The sequence below is a fragment of the Pelodiscus sinensis genome, chromosome 18 (assembly GCF_052426305.1).
Source record: "Pelodiscus sinensis isolate ZL-2025 chromosome 18, ASM5242630v1, whole genome shotgun sequence".
Classification (NCBI taxonomy): domain Eukaryota; kingdom Metazoa; phylum Chordata; order Testudines; family Trionychidae; genus Pelodiscus; species Pelodiscus sinensis.
In genome coordinates, this window is record NC_143069.1 from 31,055,588 (window position 1) to 31,074,523 (window position 18,936).

An 18,936-nucleotide genomic window follows, 5' to 3' on the forward strand; every position below is an offset into this window, starting at 1 on the left:
GGAAAATCCACAACAAAACGTGGGGTGATCGATCCCTCAGTAATGCCAACTCCTTTCAACTGAGGTGCTGATCGTCCAGCCGCAGCTGAGGAAGAGCGGGCACTGTGTGCACACGTCTGATCTATTTTTACCAAAACTGCTAGCTGCCCAGCTTGCAGCTAGCAAAAGGGGGGGAGACCAAAGTTGATGAGGAAAAAAAATTGACCCTGAGAGTCATTAAAGCCAAACTAAATAAATAAATAAATAAATAAAAACCCAGCGTGGCCCCTTTAAGAAATGCTTTTCACGCTTTTTGGTCCAAACAAGCTGCTGGCAGCTGCTCACAATCCTGCCTCCGTGCGCTGGGCCGGACAGTTCCCCTGCGTAACCTGCTAAGCACCCAGGGTTTTCGCCTCCAGACCGGGAAAAAAATCCGTAAGTGCTGAACATTTTAGGTGTCTACTATTTTGTGAATTTTTTTACCAGACAGGAGGTGAAAATACCGGATTGTATGGGGCAATTCTAGACACCTGGCAACTCTAGGGAGGGTGTGAAAACCGGGGGAGGGTGTGAAATTGTCCCCCCCCTCCCCACTGGTGGCTGATTATGATGTTGTCAGCTTGACATTTTAGTCAGTGGATTAAAAGGGAGCACGCGGCTGGAAGGGAGTGACCACTCGCAGGCTGACTAACCGAGGGTCGACCCCTCAGTAAAGGAGAAGTGCTACATGAGCTTAGAGCAAGGATGGAAAATCTCGGGATCCGGCCCCCGGCTTGCCTGGATCTGGCCCCTGAGGCTTAGGGGCCCCCCCTTATCCTTGGGGAGCCAGCACTAGCCCTCTAGCCCCCCTCCTCTCTGCACATCACCATAAGGCTGGAGCACACACAGTCGTCTAGGCTGGGCTCCCCTAGACTCTGGGGTGTGTGGGGAGGGACTGTGGGGAGAGTCCTTCTCAATGGTGGCCTGGGTCAGCGTGGGGTTTGTTTGGGTGTTTTGGTCGGTTTGGTTTTTTGGCTTCACACTTGTGTGCAGCCCCCGACTCATTCCTGCCTGGGTCCTGGGCCCCCGACCCAAAAAAGGTTCCCCGGCCCCGGCAACTCTGGCTGCAAAGGTGCCTCGTTCGGAGCAGCCGTTTGCTCTGGTCTCGGGAGGGGGAACCAACCACCCGCATCTACCGCCCCCACCGCCGCTTTAGGAGGGGCTAGTCCCATTTGTGATGAAACGGGACCGAAGAGAGACCCTCGTCCGTCTGTCTCCGGGAAAATTGCAGTCGGGTGCTGCGCAAAGAACAAATTACTTTGCGCTCGCTCTCGTCCTGTGTGGAAGACACTGTGCCAGGAGAAAAGTCCGCCATGTTCTTTGCTAAGGGATAAAGTCCATTTGGAGAGGATCCCTTTTGTCTCCGAGTGGCTTGGCTGCTCCTGGGGAAAAGCCGACAGCCGTAAAGGAGGGATTCCCTGAGAAGCCGGGGTACTCTAGAGACGTCTGGGGGAGAGGAAGGGGATGGTGCATCGCCACAACTGAAAATTGAAGAAAATGGAAGGTTTGCTTAAGGCTGACAGTTCTTTATTGTTTTTGTGCTTTTTCCATCCAAAAATGTCATCGCCCGCCCGGCTAGGAGAACGTTTACACAAATGTGTTGCAATGGTAGAATAAAAAGTTGGGTGTGTGAGAACTGTAGGTACTGGGGGTACTTTCTAAAAAAGAAAGGTTGAGAAACACGGCTCTGGACGACTCTGCCTGGGCCCGGTCACTGCAAAATCCCCTTGGGCCACACACTTGCAAGTTGCCCTGCTCACCCAGAAAAGCTTCCAAACCAAACCGCAGAGAGAAACCGCAGAGCTGGACGGCAGAGGCCAATTTGAGCCCCAGAACAGGTGTCAACCAACATCCAGAATGGTTCTGCCAAGGAAAGTGTCTGCTCTGCCGAATATTTTTTCGGCAGAGCAGATACGTTTTTTGGGGACCTGTCTCCTCTAGGGCTGAGTTCCCTTGGGGTCCTGGGGACGTGCAGGGGGCCTACGACTCAACAGCCCCAGGTGGTGCCTAGGACAGTCCCAGGTGGAAGAGAGGGGCCAGGATGCCTGGGTTCTATCCCTGACTCTAGGAGAGGAGTGAGGCCCAGCGGTTAGAGCTGGGGAGTGGGGGGCGGGAGCTGGGAAGCAGGACGCCTGGGCTCTGTCTTCAGCCCTAGGACGGGAAGTGGGCTCCACGTGCCCCCTGCCCCGGGATACGGCACCTGACTGCATGGGCAGGCCGTGCCCCCAGGCAATGCGGCGCCGTTAAGCCAGATCCTCTGCCTGCCCACAGGGAGCTGCCACCGTGATGCTCAGACACAGCTTCTCCTACAAGGGGATCCCCTTGCCCGCAGAGATCTATGACCCCGAGACCATCGACTTCGTAGGGAACCGCTTCCAGGTGCTGGATGACGACGCCTTTACTGTTACCTACCCCAAGTCAGGTAGGGACCCTCCCTGCCCCACAGCTCCACCCACTAGGCCCCGCTCCCCTCCCAAAGCTGGGGAGTAAATCCAGGAACCCTACTTCCCAGTCCTGCCCTGTTCTAATCTCCTCAACTCCACCCCATGCTACAGCCTGGGGGCCGTCTTACATGTACAGCAAAAACCCAGGGGTAAAATCTTTCTGTTTTTCTACCTGGCTCAGGGAGTGGAGCAGGGTCTAGTGGTTAGAGCAGGAGGAGCTGAAAGCCGGGACTCCTGGGTTCTCTCCCCAGTTGGGGAGGGTTGGGGAGCATGAGGCCTGGGGGCCAGATGCAGCCCCTGGCTTGCCTGGCTCCATCCCCAGAGGCTCGGGGTTCCTGGTGATGGATGGATGGATGGATGGGTTGGTTGGTTTGTTTTTTGTTTCTCACTTGTTTGCAGTCCCTGACTGATTTTTCTGTGAGCCAGTGGCCCTGACCCAAAAAAGGTTCCCCAGCCCTGTTCTAGTGGTTCTAGTGTCCCTGGTTCTGAGAGGGGAGTGGAGTCTAGTGGTTAGAGCAGGGTGGGGCTGGGTCTCTCCCCGGCTGTGGGAGGGGAGCAGGCTGCACCTGTGTTTTGCTCCTATCCTAGGTACCAACTGGATGATAGAGATCCTGAGCCTCATCTGGCAGCAGGGGGACCCGTCCTGGTGCCGCAGTGTGCCCATCTGGGATCGGTCTCCCTGGCTCGAGTCCCCTAATGCTCTGGAGAAGCTGAAGTCTGCAAAGCCTCCCCGCCTCATCAGCTCCCACCTGCCCATCCAGCTCTTTCCCAAATCCTTCTGGGGCTCCAAAGCCAAGGTGAAATGGGCATGAGGGGCTCCCCGGCCCCCCATTCCGGGATCCCAAGTGGTAGCTCCCTTACCTGGTTGTGGGAGAAGGCTCAGGGGTCTCGCTCCACCCTCCCCATTCTCCAGGATCCTAAGGGCAGCGGTTCTGCTTATGGCACGGTGGCCTAGTAGTTACCCCAGAGGGCTCTAGATGTCCTGGGTTCTCGCCCAGCTGAGGGGCAGGAGTGGGGTCTAGTGGTTAGAGCAAGGAACCCTCATCTATAACCTGCTTCCTCACAATTGCGACCACCCCCCACCAGGGACAGGTTATGGGGTACTGACTGCCAGCCCCCTAGGACTGGGGTTACTATAAGCACCTTCTTGCAGGTCATCTACACCTTCCGTAACCCCAAGGACCTGCTGGTTTCCCTCTATCATTTCTCCAAGCTGGCAAACTTCCTGGAAGAGCCAGAGTCCCTGGAGGAGCTACTGGGTGCCTTCCTGCAAGGGGAGGGTGAGTGGTATGTAGGGTGGCAGGGGGAGCCCTCACCCCCAGTCCTGGCTGTGGGGCAAGGAGCCTCTGCTCCTGCCAGCCTGGAAAGGGGAGAAGGAACCTCCGGAGAGGCAGGAGGACGGGGGAGGGGCAGAACTGATGTGGAGACTGGCATGGGGCAGAATTTATTGCTGGACGGGGGATGGGCCTCCCCCATCTTCTTCAGACCAACTTTAAACACTTTGTGAGCCTACTCCCTATCCCCGCCCACATGCCCAGTGTACCCCCCCCCCCCCTCCGGGTCCTGTGTTGGGCCCCATGTAAAAAGATTTTTCCATAGCGGGGGGAGGAGGGGAGCACATTTTCATGCAGAAAGTTTCTGATTCTCGCTGACTCCCAAATGTGGATTAACCCAGACACCCAGGCTCAGCCTCCCAGGGAGAGACAAAGCGGGCTGGGGGGCAGGGCTGGAAGAGTTTTAGTTTCTGTCTGGAATCGTGGAAGAGGCAGCCTAAGCAAGGGGGCTGGGATTTAGGGGCACAGTCTCCCCCCATCTCAAGGGGGGCTGAGGCATCCTAGGCCTGGCCTTGTAACTAGATTACATCTGTGCTGTGCTGCATCCTTGGAGAAGCAATAAACTTCCTCAATCCCAGAGTCTGTTTGTGCCACTACGGGGGTGCAGGAGTCGGGAGAACCCCAAAGCATCATCACACTCACATTCCTAGTCTCCTCAATGGGCTGAAACTCTCCCGCTGGACTACATCTCCCAGGGTGCACTGCAACCCAGTGGTGCATCATGGGAGCGGTAATCTGGCCAGGCAGCTTGGGTGAGAGAGGTAAGTGAGTCAGGGGAACAATAGTTCATGGTGCACTGTGGTCAGGCACTCCCATGAGGCACTGCAGTCTATCTCGGGCGCCATGTTGCTGCGGTGCATCATGGGAGCTGTAGTTTGGGTGCCTTCACCCTGACCTCAGTCTGCTCTCCAGCCAGGCTACGACCCCAGTACATCTCTCAGCTCCTCTGGGGTCGAGCCGATCTGGAGCGTCCCTTCGTTGCAGTGGGGTCAGGTCAGATTCGGAGCTCGGCTCCCCCAGGCTCAATCCAGAGTCACATCCGGGCCAGGGCCAGGTTCTGCCTGCAGCTCTCTTCCCTACTCTGGAATCCTCCCTACAGCTACTAGCTGGGGAAGGAAGCCCCCTCCCCCGATGTGGGGGGCAGTTCCCCGGGGTGACATCCCCCCCCCCCTTTGCATTTCCAGTTCTGTACGGCTCCTGGTTCGACCACGTGAAGGGCTGGCTGGGGCTGCGGGGCCGCGAGAACTTCTTCTGCATCAGCTACGAGGAGCTGCAGGAGGTGGGGCAGGAGGGGGAGGGGGCGAGCGCAGTGGGGAAGGGACCAAGGGGTGGCGTGGGGAGTATGGTCGAGGATGTTCCAGGATTGGAGGGACCCCGCCTAGGCTGGATGGGAGAGAAAGGGGCTGCAAAGTGAAGGGACAGCAGTGAGGGCATCTGGAAGACAGAAGGAAGGGGTCTGGGGTGGGAATCCCACCAGAGTGGGAAAAGGGGGGCAGAAGAAGGTGTCTGTGTAAGGCAACTGCGGGAGTGAAAAAGAGAGGTCTGGGGAGGGGAACTCGGGGGGGCAGACCAGCGGAGTCTGGGGAGGGAGTCCGAGCACAGTGGGAAACTGGGGGGCAAAAGGCAGGTGTCTGGGGAGGAGAACGGGGGGTGGGGGCAAAAGGAAAGGCTCTGGGGAGAGCAATTGGGGGGCAGAAGAAAGTGGTCTGGGGAGGGGAACGCTCTTGGGAGGGAAAGTGGGGGGCAGAAGGAAGGGGTCTGGGGAGGGGAAGTAGGGGGGAGAAGGGAGGTTTTGGGCTGATGGGGAGCAGCGGGGGCTGGGACAAGGCAGTGAGGTGCAGGCGGGTGCCCCCCTGACCAGGGCACGCGGCTGCCCCCCCTTTCTCCACCTTGCACAGGACCTGCGGGGCAGCGTGGGGCGGATCTGCCGCTTCCTGGGCAAGGATTTATCCGACGCCGCCCTGGCCTCCGTGGTGCAGAACGCCTCCTTCCAGGCCATGCGGGACAACCCCATGGCCAACTACAGCCTGCTGCCTGGTAACATCCTGGACAAAACCAAGGGCAGCTTCCTCAGGAAAGGTGGGCAGAGGCGGGGTCCCGGTGCCCGTCCTGTGCCCGCTCCCTGCACTCGCCCCTGCCCCTCCAGCCAGGCTGCACTACCCCAGATAGGGCCGTGAGACCTCCCTGGCAACGTGACCCCCTGCCAGCCCCTCCCCCAACATGTGCCCACTGTAGGGGGGAGGCTGGAGGACCCAAGCTCGGTGGAATCCTTTCTCCCCCCCCCGACGTGCTTCGATTCCAGACTGGGTCCTGTCTACACGGTGCTGCCCCCCAGGGTTAGTAGAAGTGGAGCCACCCACCCCTGGCCGGAGCGTCCACACTCCAGAGTGACCCTGGGGCTGAACCCAGGCGTCCTAGTGCCCTCCGGCAACCCGAGCCTGCGTCAAACCAGGGCCCGGGGTTCGCACCCGATGGCACTGCCGTGTAGACGCGAGCCCTCCGGCCTGGAGGATCAGGGGCTGGACTTCCGGAGCCTGAAGCCGGCAGGGCTGCGTCTACATGGCAGCGCCCGGGGTGGGGGCCTGACTCAAGCTGAGCCCTAGTACCCCCCGTGGGGAGCTGGGGTGTGGGACCCGGGGGGAGCACTAGGAGGGACTAGCAGGAAGTGGATTCGAATCTCCTGTTGCCATGGAGATTCCACCGCTGAGTTTGCCGGCACTTCCTGCCGTTGTGCGTCAATTGTTCAGGGTCGGGGTTTCCGGTGCCTCCCTTGGGACAGTTCCTCAATGCACCGTCCAGTCTAGTCCCCGCTCCACCCCACCCGGAGCAAAGGAGAGAGGGAAACTGAGGCACACTGAGGCATCATGAAAATGTTACCCGTGCGGATGACGTCCCTGCCCCATAGTGGGAGGCGGCTCTACAGCGAGTAGAAATAGGGCGGTGCCCTTTCATGAGGGGGGTGGACAGGTGCCGACCGGGTTCTGGGGAGGGGAAGCGGGGGCCCCACACCAGAGACAGTGGCTGGGTGCTGGCAGCCAGGGTGGGCCTGCGGGGTGTAGCCGTAGAACGGGGATAGATAGTGCCCGTCGGAGGGGCGGGGGGGCTGCTGAAGGGGCAGATGAGGGGGACGACCAGACCTGCCTCCCCTGAGTGCCGTGGGGTCAGGGCCAGATTCTGACCCCAGCATCCTAGTGGGCAAACTGGGATCATTCGCTCCCTTTTGCAGAGCCAAGGAAAGACCCCGGGAGTCGTCCTGGCTCACTGTCCCCCTTCCCCACCCTAACCACTAGCCTGCACTCCCCTCCCCAAGCTGGCACAGAACCCAGGCATCCTGCCCCGCCACCCCCACCAGCACTGTGGACCCTCATCCCACCTGTAGGCACATGGCCCGGCTGCTGTGGAAATGCTCCCCCAGTAGGGGGCGCTGTGGGGGAGGGGCTCTGCACTGTCCCAGCCCCCGGCGCCAGGACCGCTGGCCCACCCGTGTCTCTGCTTCGCAGGGGTGGTTGGCGACTGGAAGAACCATTTCACCGTGGCGCAGAGCGAGCGCTTTGGCCGGGCTTACCGAGAGCGGATGCAGGACCTGGCCGGGACCTTCCCCTGGGACGAGTGACCCCCCCAGCTCAGGCGGGGTACACGGGGCTGTACAGAGCTGGGGGGGGGCATGGAGCCAGAGCTCCCCCTAGTGGTGTCTGCGGTACTTCCCCCTCAGCTACTACTGACCTGTCCGTCCCCCCCACACACACTCGGCCCCTCTCTCTGCCCCCGCCTGCTCTTTCCTTCTTGCTTTTCTGGGCCTCCCAAATTAAAACCCGCCCCCTCTGGGGGTCTGTTTACACCACACCGCGCCTGAACCCCCTAGTCCGGACACCTGGATGCTCTGTCAGCATCTGCCTCCCATAATGTGTCTACGTGGAAGGCGGTGCTGAGACATGGAGGTGGGGGGCTGGGGGAAGGTGGAGGTGCCTTTGGCCAGAGACCTCGCCTGCAGGCAGAGGTGTAGCGAGGGTGTTATGAACCCAGGGGCAAAAGCAAAATTTGCATCCCCCTCCCTCCACCACCATGTGACTGGGCCCTGAACCTGCTACACAGCTGAGCTGTCCAAATTGTCAAATTGAAAGGAAACAGGGAGGCCAGAAGGAAAGGTTTGGGGAGTGTTTCTCAACCTTCCTTTATAAAGTACCTCTTTTAAAAAAAATTAGAAGCACCTCCAGTACCACCTTCAGGTTTCAGACACACACGTTTTTCTACCATTGCAACATATTTGTTTAAACAACTTCATCGTATCCGCATCACTCCTTACAAGGTACACTGCCCATGGAGACCAATGGGACTGGGCTAGTTTATATGGAAAGTACTGAGAAATGTACCTGCAGGTAGCTAAGTAGAGGTAACTATCATGACATGCCTCCCATAATAGCCAAATTGCTGCTGCATCTCCTTTGGCAGCATTAGAAGGTTTGTACATGAGGATATAATGTGCCAATCTATCCTCTAGGTCAGAAATATTACAAATATCTTCAAGGGCATGTTCAATCCAAGGACTGTGCCCATATCTCTGAAGGATTTGTATAAAGGGTGTTATTTATTTTATAAAAGGCGAGGTTAGAGCTCCTTCAAACTCCGTGCCTCCCTCTGAGACTGCTTTCCCTGGACTCTTCTTAAACATCTTTAACAGGTGTGTAGTTTCCTTTATTACCCCTGAACTTTTGCAGCCTAGACTATCAATGAATAACCGTAGCTTCTATTTACAGCCTAAATTATTGCAATAATTGTAGCTTCTAGTTACACAGCCTAGATTATTTCAATGAATAACCGTAGCTTCTATTTACAGCCTAAATTATTGCAATAATTGTAGCTTCTAATTACACAGCCTAGATTATTTCAATAAATAACCGTAGCTTCTATTTACTATGAGCTCTTTTGTGAAGCCTCTATTCTCTGGAGGTCAGCAGGCTTTGGTTAACCAAAAAAAGAAAAAAAAAAAGAAAAAAAACCAACAAAAACTAGAACCACTCTCTGTAGAGTCAGCTTTGTGCACACCAATGTCCACAATACCTGAGGCTCTTTACCAATATTCCCCCTTTCGCATTCTCCACCAAAATGTTGTACCAATAAAAGCAAGCAGGCTCTTATGAGGGGGATAAGGCAAAAAGCCACATTTTGTAAAGATAATAATAACGAATAAAGAAAAGATAGAAGCAAACAACCGTTGTTTAGCTACTTATTCCTATCACTACTTAACCCTTATACACTTTTATATAGATAGATAAACATTCATTCAATCATTCATCTATTCATCCAGGTTCTGCGTATTTGTTATAGTTCCCAGCCTGGATGTTGCTTGTGACAGAATACTGGCCGGGTACTCTGTACACAAGTGATGGGAGTGGGGAGCGAAGTCCTGATCAGATGCGCATCTGAAGCTCCTGGTGGGCTGGCAGCAGAACCTTGGACTCTGACTCCATAGCCTTTTAGTCCAGTTCTTCTAGGAATTTCTTCCAATGCCAGTCTATGGGAATTGCTGCATCATGCTGATGTCCAGGATGGCTGTCAGGTGCTCGTCAGTGATCTCATCTGGTGGACTCCAGTACTTGGTTTTCTCCACTTGACACCTTTTTGGCACCTGACGCCTTCTTCAGCCCTTTGTTGCTGCATTCTCAGGCTGGCACCTCTCAGAACCATTCATTCATCATCCAAGCACTCTCTCTCTCTCTCTCTTCCATACATTCCCTAATTCATGTTTCTCAGACAGTATTTTGTATAATAATAACTTTACATATACAAAAGTTGTGGTTACAAAAAGTCACAAAAGTTTCTGGGTGGCATTTCTTAAAACATTCTCTCTCTGAGTGCTGAGTTAGTTACTGTTATAGTTACAATGTTTCACTTTGGGATTAGGGTTAATTGTTTCACAATGCTTTGAAGAGAACCGGCGTCAATTGTGTAACAATAAGTTTGAGCCTGCCCTAGGACACAGAGAAGGGAGCTGTTTCTGGCTACATAGTATTATATTCTTAACAGTTCTAAGTTACATGACCTAATATTACATTGCTAACGAATTATATTCTAAAGGGGCAATAATAATAAATCTAAACATTTAACAATCTTGTCGGGGACTCGAACCCGGACGGCCTCTGTTCGTTGTCTGACCGCAAAGAGACAGGCAACACCAGCAAGATCCAATCAGAAGCTCTTTATTGAATGGTGCACACAACAATAGAGAGCGGCCCATCTCCAAAGAGAACCAGCCCCGATTTCATTAACAGGTAGGCTTATATAGACAGTTCCGTCGCGTCATAGACTATTTGCCCAAGCAACCCACCCTCCTTTATCGGTTAGAAACTTTAGTATCCATGCACACCTGGCCAACTATACATCATGGCCTTAAGCAATTCATAATACATCAGCAATTTCTTATCAGCCCAAAAGACAGGTACTGGGCAACAAGGAGAGAGTTTGTTATGGCCAAAGGAGAACATAAACAGGGAGTTTGGAACGAACAGGGGGAGAGCAGAAACAGGGAGTCTCCTTATCAGTTCTCAAAACAAACTGTTCCTCATCACAGCAGGTACAAAAATGCAGCTTCTTACTTATCTCATTTTGCAACTTGAGCAAGCGTGTAGGGTGCATCTCTGCTTGAACCTGTCTCCAGTTCTGTCCAGGGACTACCCAGAAACCTTTGTTACATCTGCTTTAGCATAACTGCACTAAGCCTAATTTTCTAGGGCCTAACAATCTTAACAAATAATAATAAAAAATCTAAACTCTTATATGCTTATGCTACTTAACAAACTTATGCTACTTAGACTTTAAGTTGTGGGGAACAAATTATGGGGAGTCACTTCCACTTGGGGGAATCATTTTTAATACTTTAAGATGTTATCCCTACAGCCGTGCGAGCGGCCTGGGAAAGCTTGGAAGGCGGGCGTGGGAGAGACGGAGGCGCGACCCTCTCCCTTGCCACGGCAGGCAGGGTGGGAAGCGAAGCTCTCCGATAGCAGGCTGGGGTGAAATCCCCAGAAAGACTCCCTCCCTGTGAGGCACAACGGATTCTATGGTCCTACGGCAGCCCCATAGCGACGCAAGGAAACACACACCCGGGGTGGGTTAGGGTTGCCCCCACGGGGGGGGGGGGGGAATCCTGTTGAGAAAAAAAAGGGGGAGACAAATGTTGTTGAGCAAAAACAACGGACCCTGAGAGTTATTAAACCCAACCCCCCCCTCCCAAAACCCAGGGTGGCCCCTTTAAGAAATGCTTTTCACGCTTTTTGGCCCAATCAAACTGCTGGCAGCCGCCCACCATGTTGCCTCCATGCGCTGGGCCGGACAGTTCCCCTGTGTAACCCGGTAAGCACCCAGGGATTTTGCCTCCAGATCGGGAAAAAATCTGTAAGTGCTGAACATTTTCAGTGTCCACTATTTTGTGAATTTTTTTACCAGACAGGAGGTGAAAATACCTGATTGTCTGGGGCAATTCCAGACACCTGGCAACCATAGGGAGGGTGTGAAAACCGGGGAAGGGTGTGAAAACGGAGGGAGGTTGTTTGCAGCCTGATTCCTGCGTGGGTCCCGGGTTCCCGACCCAAAAAAGGTTCCCCGGCCCCGGGAACTCTGACTGCAAAGGTGCCTCGATCGGAGCAGCCGTTTGCTCTGGTCTTGGGAGGGGAAACCAACCACCCACGTCTGCCACCACCACCGCCACTTTAGGAGGGGCGAGTCCCATTTGTGATGAAACGGGACCGAAGAGGGACCCTCGTCCTTCTGTCACTGGATGGGTTGTGGTGACTCAGCTGGGAGCTGCGCAAAGAACAAATTCCTTTGTGCTCGCTCTTGTCCTGTGTGGAAGACACTGTGCCAGGAGAAAAGTCCGCCATGTTCTTTGCTAACAGATAAAGTCCATTTGGAGAGGATCCCTTTTGTCTCTGATTAGCTTGGCTGCTCCTGGGGAAAAGCCACCATCCCAAAAGGAGGGATTCCCAGGGGAGCCTGGTTCCTTTATGATGAGCATTGAGTGAATCGCTCTGGCCTTGTGTTGCTCAACCAGAGGTCGGAGTACCCTTAGAGACTCTAGAGACGTCTGGGGGGCGGGGGGGGGGGGGGGGGGGGAAGGGTACGTCACCAGAACCGAAATCTGGAGAAAACGGAATGTTTGTTTAAGGTTTACAGCGCTTTGTTATTTGGGAGTAAGCGGTTTAAACAAATGTGTTGTAATGGTAGAAAGAAAAGTTGGGTGTCTGAGAACTGTAGGTATTGGGGGTACTTATCCTGTTTTTTAAAGGGGTACTTTCTAAACAAGAAAGGTTGAGAAACACGGCTCTGGACGACTCTGCCTGGCCCGGGTCACTGCAAAATCCCCTTGGGCCACACACTTGCAAGTTGCCCTGCTCACCCAGAAAAGCTTCCAAACCAAACCGCAGAGAGAAACCGCAGAGCTGGATGGCAGAGGCCAATTTGAGCCCCAGAACAGGTGTCAACCAACATCCAGAACGGTTCTGCCATGAGAATAGGTCGTTTCCTTTAAGAGATGAGCCGCGTCCACACTGATCTAATTAGCACTGATGTTGCCCTCCCATCTCGGGGTTTCCTCTTTTTTTTTCTTTTCTGTCTTTCTTTTTCTCCTCAGCATCTGAGGGTATGTCTAGGCGGCAGGGTTTTTCCAGGACACTCCGCTCCTCTGGCAAGGAGTTCCACAGGTTGATGGTGCAGACTGTGGGACAGTAGAGAGCACATGCCACATCCCAAGGAGAATAAAATCCCCACTTTGTTACAGGGACTCAGCCTGACCCTGCCCATCACACACTCCTTTGGGGGTACCCCACCCTGTCTTCCCCTGTGACAAAGTGAAAATAGTGGGGATTTTCTTAATGGTTTCCAGGAGTGCAGCGTGTCCTTCAGTTTCCCTGTGTGCTGTGTGTGTAGCAAGGTGATGGTGTGTGGGAGGGGGTGTGTTGGGGCTCGGGGCCAGGCGTGCCCTCGACTAGCAGCCTGGGCCCCGGACAATGGCCTGGAGACTGGGGGCCCAGCGACTGACAATCAGGAGACACACCCCAGCTTGGCAACCTGCTGGTGCAGGCCAGCAATCGCACCCAGGGCAGAGGGGAGAGGACCAGGGTGACCAGACCTGCCGCTCCCAGGCAGCGGGAGCAAAGGGCAGAGGAGGGAGGGTGACCGTGATCCCTTTGTCGGGAAACGGGTGGAGAAGGGGCCATGGGGAAGATTTTATTGAGGGGGGATCGGCTGGGAAGGGGCAGACTGGGGGGCAGAGAATGGGTCCCCGGCATGTCTCCTCTCGGGCTAAGTTCTCTTGGGGTCCTGGGGAAATGCAGGGAACCTGGGACTCAACAGCCCCAGGTTGTACCCAGGACAGTCCCAGGTGGAAGAGAGGGGCCAGGATGCTGTAGTCAGAGAGGAAGTCCCCTGTAACATCCATCTTTGCTTGCCTGGATATGCAGGGTGCAGTGTGACCCTGAATGGCTGTAAACAGAGACATGCCAATTGCTTACCAGGAGTGCCCTTGACTAAAACCCATATTGATACAAACACACAGCCTCCGCGGGGGGAGGAATCTCTCGCCCAGTAAAAAAAAAAAAAGTCCAGTCCTCACAATTTAGTTATCTCCCTTGCAAGTGTAAATTAGCTTGAAACTTGCTTGTAAGAACTGGCGCCACAGAAACGGACCAGTACAATTTGGCATCTTAGATAAGAAAGAGGATACAGGCCCCCAGGGGTATATAGATGAGTCCAGCAGCACATTTCCTCTGATTGTCAATCTGCCATCTATCTGCTGGTCGGGTTAGGTGTTTGAGCTCCCAAGGTTCCACCTCGTATTCGTCTTTCCCAGGAATTGAGGGACCGGCCCTGGCTTGACCCGCTGGAGTCGAGAGGCACAGAAGGGGGTAAAAATTGTACCCGGATGTGTCCTTTGTCTTAAGTGTAGGGCTCTGTCCCCAGCCCTGGGACGGGAAGTGGGCTCCACGTGCCCCCTGCCTTGAGGAATGGCACCTGACTGCATGGGCAGGCCGTGCCCCCAGGCAATGTGGCACCGTTAAGCCAGATTCTCCACCCGCCCGCAGGGAGCCGCGGCCGAGATGCTCAGACGCAGCTTCTCCTGCAAGGGGATCCCGTTCTCTGCAGAGATCTACGACCCCGAGACGATCGACTTCGTAGGGAACCGCTTCCAGGTGCTGGACGACGACATCTTTAGTGTTACCTACCCCAAGTCAGGTAGGGACCCTCCCCGCCCCACGACTCCACCCACTAGGCCCCGCTTCCCTCCCAGAGTTCGGAAGTGAATCCGGGAGCCCTGCTTCCCAGTCCTGCCCTGAACTAATCCCCTCAACTCCACCCCATGCCACAGCCTGGGGGGGTGTCTCACATGTACAGCAAAAACCCAGGGGCCTTGCAGTTTCCCTGCCTAGCTCTGGGAGGGGAGCAGGGTCTAGTGGTTAGAGCAGGAGGAGCTCAGAGCCAGGACTCCTGGGTTCACTCCCCAGCTGTGGAAGGGCAGCAGGGTTGAGTGCAGAGGTGGGGAACATGACGTCTGGGGGCCAGATGCAGCCCCTGGCTTGCCTGGCTCCATCCCCAGAGGCTCAGGGCTCTTGGTGACTGGTTGGTTGGTTTTTTCTCATTTGTTTGCAGCCCCTGACTGATTTTTCTGTGAGTCAGTGGCTCTGACCCAAAAAAGGTTCCCCACCCCTGTTCTAGTGGTTAGATAAGGACGTGGCTGGGTGCCAAGACTCCTGGATTCTGTCCTTGGTTCTGAGGGGAGTGCAGGCTAGTGGCTAGAGCAGGATGGGACCTAGAAGCTAGGATGCCTGGGTTTTCTCTCTCTCTCTGGGAGGGGAGCGGGGTCTAGTGGCTAGAGCAGGGTGGGGCTGAGAGCCAGGACTCCTGAATTCTCTCCCTGGCTTTGGGAGGAGAGTGGGGTCTAGTGGTTAGAGCAGGGTGGGGCTGGGTCTCTCCCCGGCTGTGGGAGGGGAGCAGGCTGCACCTGTTTTTTGCTCCCATCCTAGGTTCCAACTGGATGCAGGAGATCCTGACCCTCATCTGGCAGCAGGGGGACCCGTCCTGGAGCCTCAGTGTGCCCATCTGGGAGCGGATCCCCTGGCTCGATCTCTCTGAGAACATGGAGAAGCTGAAGGCTGCAAAGCCCCCCCGCCTCATCAGCTCCCACCTGCCCATCCAGCTCTTTCCCAAATCCTTCTGGGGCTCCAAAGCCAAGGTGCAATGGGCATGGGGGGCTCCCCGGTCCCCTATTCCGGGATCCCAAATGGTAGCTCCCTTACCCGGTTGTGGGAGAAGGCTCAGGGGGTCTCGCTCCACCCTCCCCATTGTGCAGGATCCTAAGGGCAGCGGTTCTGCTTATGGCACGATGGCCTAGTAGTTAACACAAGGGACGCTAAATGTCCTGGGTTCTCACTCAGCTGAGGGGGAGGAGTGTGGCTTAGTGGTTAGAGCAAGGGACCCTCATCTACAACCTGCTTCCTCACAATTGCGACCACCCCCCACCAGGGACAGGTTGAGGGGTCCTGGCTGCCAGCCCCCCAGGACAAGCATTGCTTATGCACCTTCTTGCAGGTCATCTACACCGTCCGTAACCCCAAGGACCTGCTGGTTTCCCTCTATCATTTCTCCAAGCTAATGAGCTTCCTGCAAGAGCCAGAGTCCCTGGAGGAGCTACTGGGTGCCTTCCTGCAAGGGGAGGGTGAGTGGTATGTGGGGTGGCAGGGGGAGCCCTCACCCCCAGTCCTGTCTGTGGGGCAAGGAGCCTCTGCTCCTGCCAGCCTGGGAAGGGGGGAAGGAACCTCTGGAGAGGCAGGAGGACAGGGAGAAGTGCGGTGTACTGGTAGTTCGAATTAGGATCTTTAATTCCAACTACCTACTCTGGGCCGTGTGTAGCTGCTGGCACAGAGTTTGAACTAAGGGGGATTCAAAAATGGTGGCGCCCGGGAACATGCGCATGAAGGCTGGGATATTTAAATCCTGGGCTTCATTTGTAACTCCACTTGCGCTAATAACCCTATCTAGCTCGAACTAACGAGCTAGTGTAGACGTAACCTGGTATGTTTGGTGGTTGGTGGCAGAATTAATTGCTGGACGGGAGATGGGCCTCCCCCATGTTCTTCAAACCAACTTTAACCACTTTGTGAACCTACCCCCCATCCTTCCCACCTGCCCAGTGTGCACCCCCTCCCCCCCTCCCGGGGTCCTATTTTGGGTCCCTGTGTAAAAAGATTTTCTATAGCAGGGAAAAGTGGGGGGGGGGGGGGGGGGCGGAGCACATTTTTATGCAGAAAGTTTCTGTTTGTGATGGAAAAATTGGATTTTTTTTTTTTGGTCAAAGCCAACCCTCAAGAAAAATCTCTATTTGGAAACACAATGCCACGTGCTGTCCCTAGTCCCTTCTCTGACTGGACTACATTTCCCATGCTGCATCACGGACAAGCGCTCCCATGATGCACTGCATTCCAGCCTCCCCCACCCAGCCAATGCAGTGTATTGCGGGAACAGCAACCTCACCTTCCTTGTCTCCTCAATGGGCTGAAACTCTCCCGCTGGACTACATCTCCCAGGGTGCACTGCAACCTAGTGGTGCATCATGGAAGCTGTAATCTGGCCAGGCAGCTTGGGGGAGAGAGGTAAGTGAGTCAGGGGAACAATAGTTGATGGTGCACTGTGGTCAGGCACTCCCATGAGGCACTGCAGTCTATCTCTGGCGCCAGGCTGCTGCGGTGCATCATGGGAGCTGTAGTTTGGGTGCCTTCACCCTGTCCCCAGTCTGCTCTCCAGCCAGGCTACGACCCCAGTACATCTCTCAGCTCCTCTGGGGTCGAGCCGATCTGGAGCGTCCCTTCGTTGCAGTGGGGACAGGGTCTGATTCGGACCTCGGCTCCCCCAGGCTCAATCCGGAGTCACACCCGGGGCAGGGCCAGGTTCTGCGTGAAGCTCCCGAATCCTCCCTACGGCTACTAGCTGGGGTAGGAACCCCCCTCCCCCGATCTGTGGGGCAGTTCCCCGGGGTGACACCCCCCCTTTGCATTTCCAGTTCTGTTCGGCTCCTGGTTCGACCACGTCAAGGGCTGGCTGGGGCTGCGGGGCCGCGAGAACTTCTTCTGCATCAGCTACGAGGAGCTGCAGGAGGTGGGGCAGGATGGGGAGGGGACAGTAGTGAGAGCATCTGGGAGGCAGAAGGAGAGATCTGGGGTGGGAATCCCAGCAGAGTGGGAAAAGGGGGGCAGAAGGAAGGGGTCTGTGTAAGGGAACTAGGGGGGCAATAAAGAGGGTCTGGGGAGGGGTATTGGGGGGAAGACTGGAGGAGTCTGGGAAGGGAAACTGGGGGTGCAGAAGGAAACACTCTGTGGAGGGAAACTGGGGGAGAAGGAAGGGGTCTGGGGAGAGATTCCCAGCAGAGTGGGGAAGTGTGCGGGGTCAGAGAAGGAAGGGGTCTGAGGAGGGGAAGTAGGGGGGAGAAGGGAGGTTTTGGGCCAGTGGGGAGCAGCTGGGGCTGGGGCAAGGCAGTGGGGGCAGGCGGGTGCCCCCCTCACCAGGGCACGTGGCCTCCTCCCATGTCTCCGCCTCGCACAGGACCTGCGGGGCAGCGTGGAGCGCATCTGCCACTTCGTGGGCAAGGATTTATCCGACACCGCCCTGGCCTCCGTGGTGCAGAACGCCTCCTTCCAGGCCATGCGGGACAACCCCATGGCCAACTTCAGCCTGATGCCTGACAACATCCTGGACAAAACCAAGGGCAGCTTCCTCAGGAAAGGTGGGCAGAGGCGGGGTCCCGGTGCCCGTCCTGTGCCCGCTCCCTGCAGTCGCCCCGCCACCCCCAGCCGGGCTGCACCAGCCCAGACAGGGCCGCAAGGCGTCCCTTACAATCTGCCGCCCCTGTCAGCTCCTCTCACCAACCTGTGCCCACTGCAGGGGGCAGGCAGGAGGAACCAAGCCCGGTGGAATCCTTTCTCTCCCCGCCACGTGCTTCGTAACAGGAGGCGGCTCTACAGCGAGTAGAAATAGGGCGCTGCCCTTTAACGAGGGGGGTGAACAGGTACCGACCGGGTTCTGGGGAGAGGCAGGCGAGGCCCCACGCCAGAGACAGTGGCTGGGTGCTGGCAGCCAGGGTGGGCCTGCGGGGTGTAGCCGGAGAACGGGGATAGATGGCGCCTGTTGGAGGGGCGGGGGGGCTGCAGAAGGGGCAGATGACGGGGCGACCAGACCTGCCTCCCCTGAGTGCCGTGGGGTCAGGACCAGATTCTGACCCCAGCATCCCAGAGGGCAACCTGGGGTCATTCACTCCCTTTGCAGAGCCAGGGAAAGACCCCGGGAGTCGTCCTGGCTCCCAGCTCCTCTTCCCCACTCTAACCACTAGCCTCCACTCCCCGCCCCGAGCTGACGCAGAACCCAGGCATCCTGCCCCGCCACCCCCGCCAGCACTGTGGACCCTCATCCCACCTGTAGGGACGTGGCCCGGCTGCTGTGGAAATGCTCCCCCAGTAGGGGGCGCTGTGGGGGAGGGGCTCTGCGCTGTCCCAGCCCCCGGCGCCAGGACCGCTGGCCCACCCGTCTCTCTGCTTCGCAGGGGTGGTTGGCGACTGGAAGAACCATTTCACCGTGGCGCAGAGCGAGCGCTTTGGCCGGGCTTACCGAGAGCGGATGCAGGACCTGGCCGGGACCTTCCCCTGGGACGAGTGACCCCCCCCAGCTCAGGCGGGGTGCACGGGGCTGTACAGAGCTGGGGGGGGCATGGAGCCAGAGCTCCCCCTAGTGGTGTCTGCGGTACTTCCCCCTTAGCTGCTACTGACCTGTCCCCCCCCACACACTCGCCCCCTCTCTCTGCCCCCACCTGCTCTTTCCTTCCTGCTTTTCTGGGCCTCCCAAATTAAAGCCTCCCCTCTCTGGGGGTCTGTTTACACCACACCGTGCCTGAACCCCTTAGTCCGGACGCCTGGATGCTCTGTCAGCATCTGCCTCCCCCTATGCGTCTACCTGGAAGGTGATGCTGAGACACGGGGGGACGTGGAGGCGCCTTCGGCCGGCTCAGCCTTGGGCCGCTCGGAAGCCAGGCGTCGCAGACAGGCAATTTTTTCTACCATTGCAACATATTTGTTTAAACAATTCAGTCGTATCCGCATCCCTCC

At 56.3% G+C, this 18,936-nt stretch overlaps 2 protein-coding genes across 2 annotated transcripts; both read left to right on the top strand.

The window, feature by feature from the left end:
* The first annotated feature begins 275 nt into the window (after window positions 1-275).
* On the top strand, window positions 276-8,802 carry LOC102445634 (sulfotransferase 2B1-like). The gene is made up of 7 exons (XM_075915456.2): window positions 276-414; window positions 2,290-2,440; window positions 3,051-3,259; window positions 3,616-3,742; window positions 4,981-5,075; window positions 5,695-5,875; window positions 7,297-8,802. The coding sequence occupies exons 2-7, from the start codon at window positions 2,305-2,307 to the stop codon at window positions 7,407-7,409; spliced, it is 861 nt and encodes a 286-aa protein (XP_075771571.2). The 5' UTR covers window positions 276-414; window positions 2,290-2,304; the 3' UTR covers window positions 7,410-8,802.
* A 3,774-nt stretch (window positions 8,803-12,576) lies between these two features.
* Window positions 12,577-18,715, top strand: LOC102445395 (sulfotransferase 2B1-like). The gene is made up of 6 exons (XM_089770349.1): window positions 12,577-14,023; window positions 14,812-15,020; window positions 15,377-15,503; window positions 16,845-16,939; window positions 17,384-17,564; window positions 18,378-18,715. The coding sequence occupies exons 1-6, from the start codon at window positions 13,888-13,890 to the stop codon at window positions 18,488-18,490; spliced, it is 861 nt and encodes a 286-aa protein (XP_089626475.1). The 5' UTR covers window positions 12,577-13,887; the 3' UTR covers window positions 18,491-18,715.
* Window positions 18,716-18,936: the final 221 nt, after the last annotated feature.

Coding starts and splice junctions, on each gene's coding strand:
- LOC102445634 (XM_075915456.2), top strand. CDS start 2,305: ATGCTCAGACACAGCTTCTCCTACAAGGGGATCCCCTTGCCCGCAGAG. Junction 2,441..3,050: donor TGTTACCTACCCCAAGTCAG/GTAGGGACCCTC, acceptor CTCCTATCCTAG/GTACCAACTGGATGATAGAG. Junction 5,876..7,296: donor GGGCAGCTTCCTCAGGAAAG/GTGGGCAGAGGC, acceptor TCTGCTTCGCAG/GGGTGGTTGGCGACTGGAAG.
- LOC102445395 (XM_089770349.1), top strand. CDS start 13,888: ATGCTCAGACGCAGCTTCTCCTGCAAGGGGATCCCGTTCTCTGCAGAG. Junction 14,024..14,811: donor TGTTACCTACCCCAAGTCAG/GTAGGGACCCTC, acceptor CTCCCATCCTAG/GTTCCAACTGGATGCAGGAG. Junction 16,940..17,383: donor GCTACGAGGAGCTGCAGGAG/GTGGGGCAGGAT, acceptor CGCCTCGCACAG/GACCTGCGGGGCAGCGTGGA.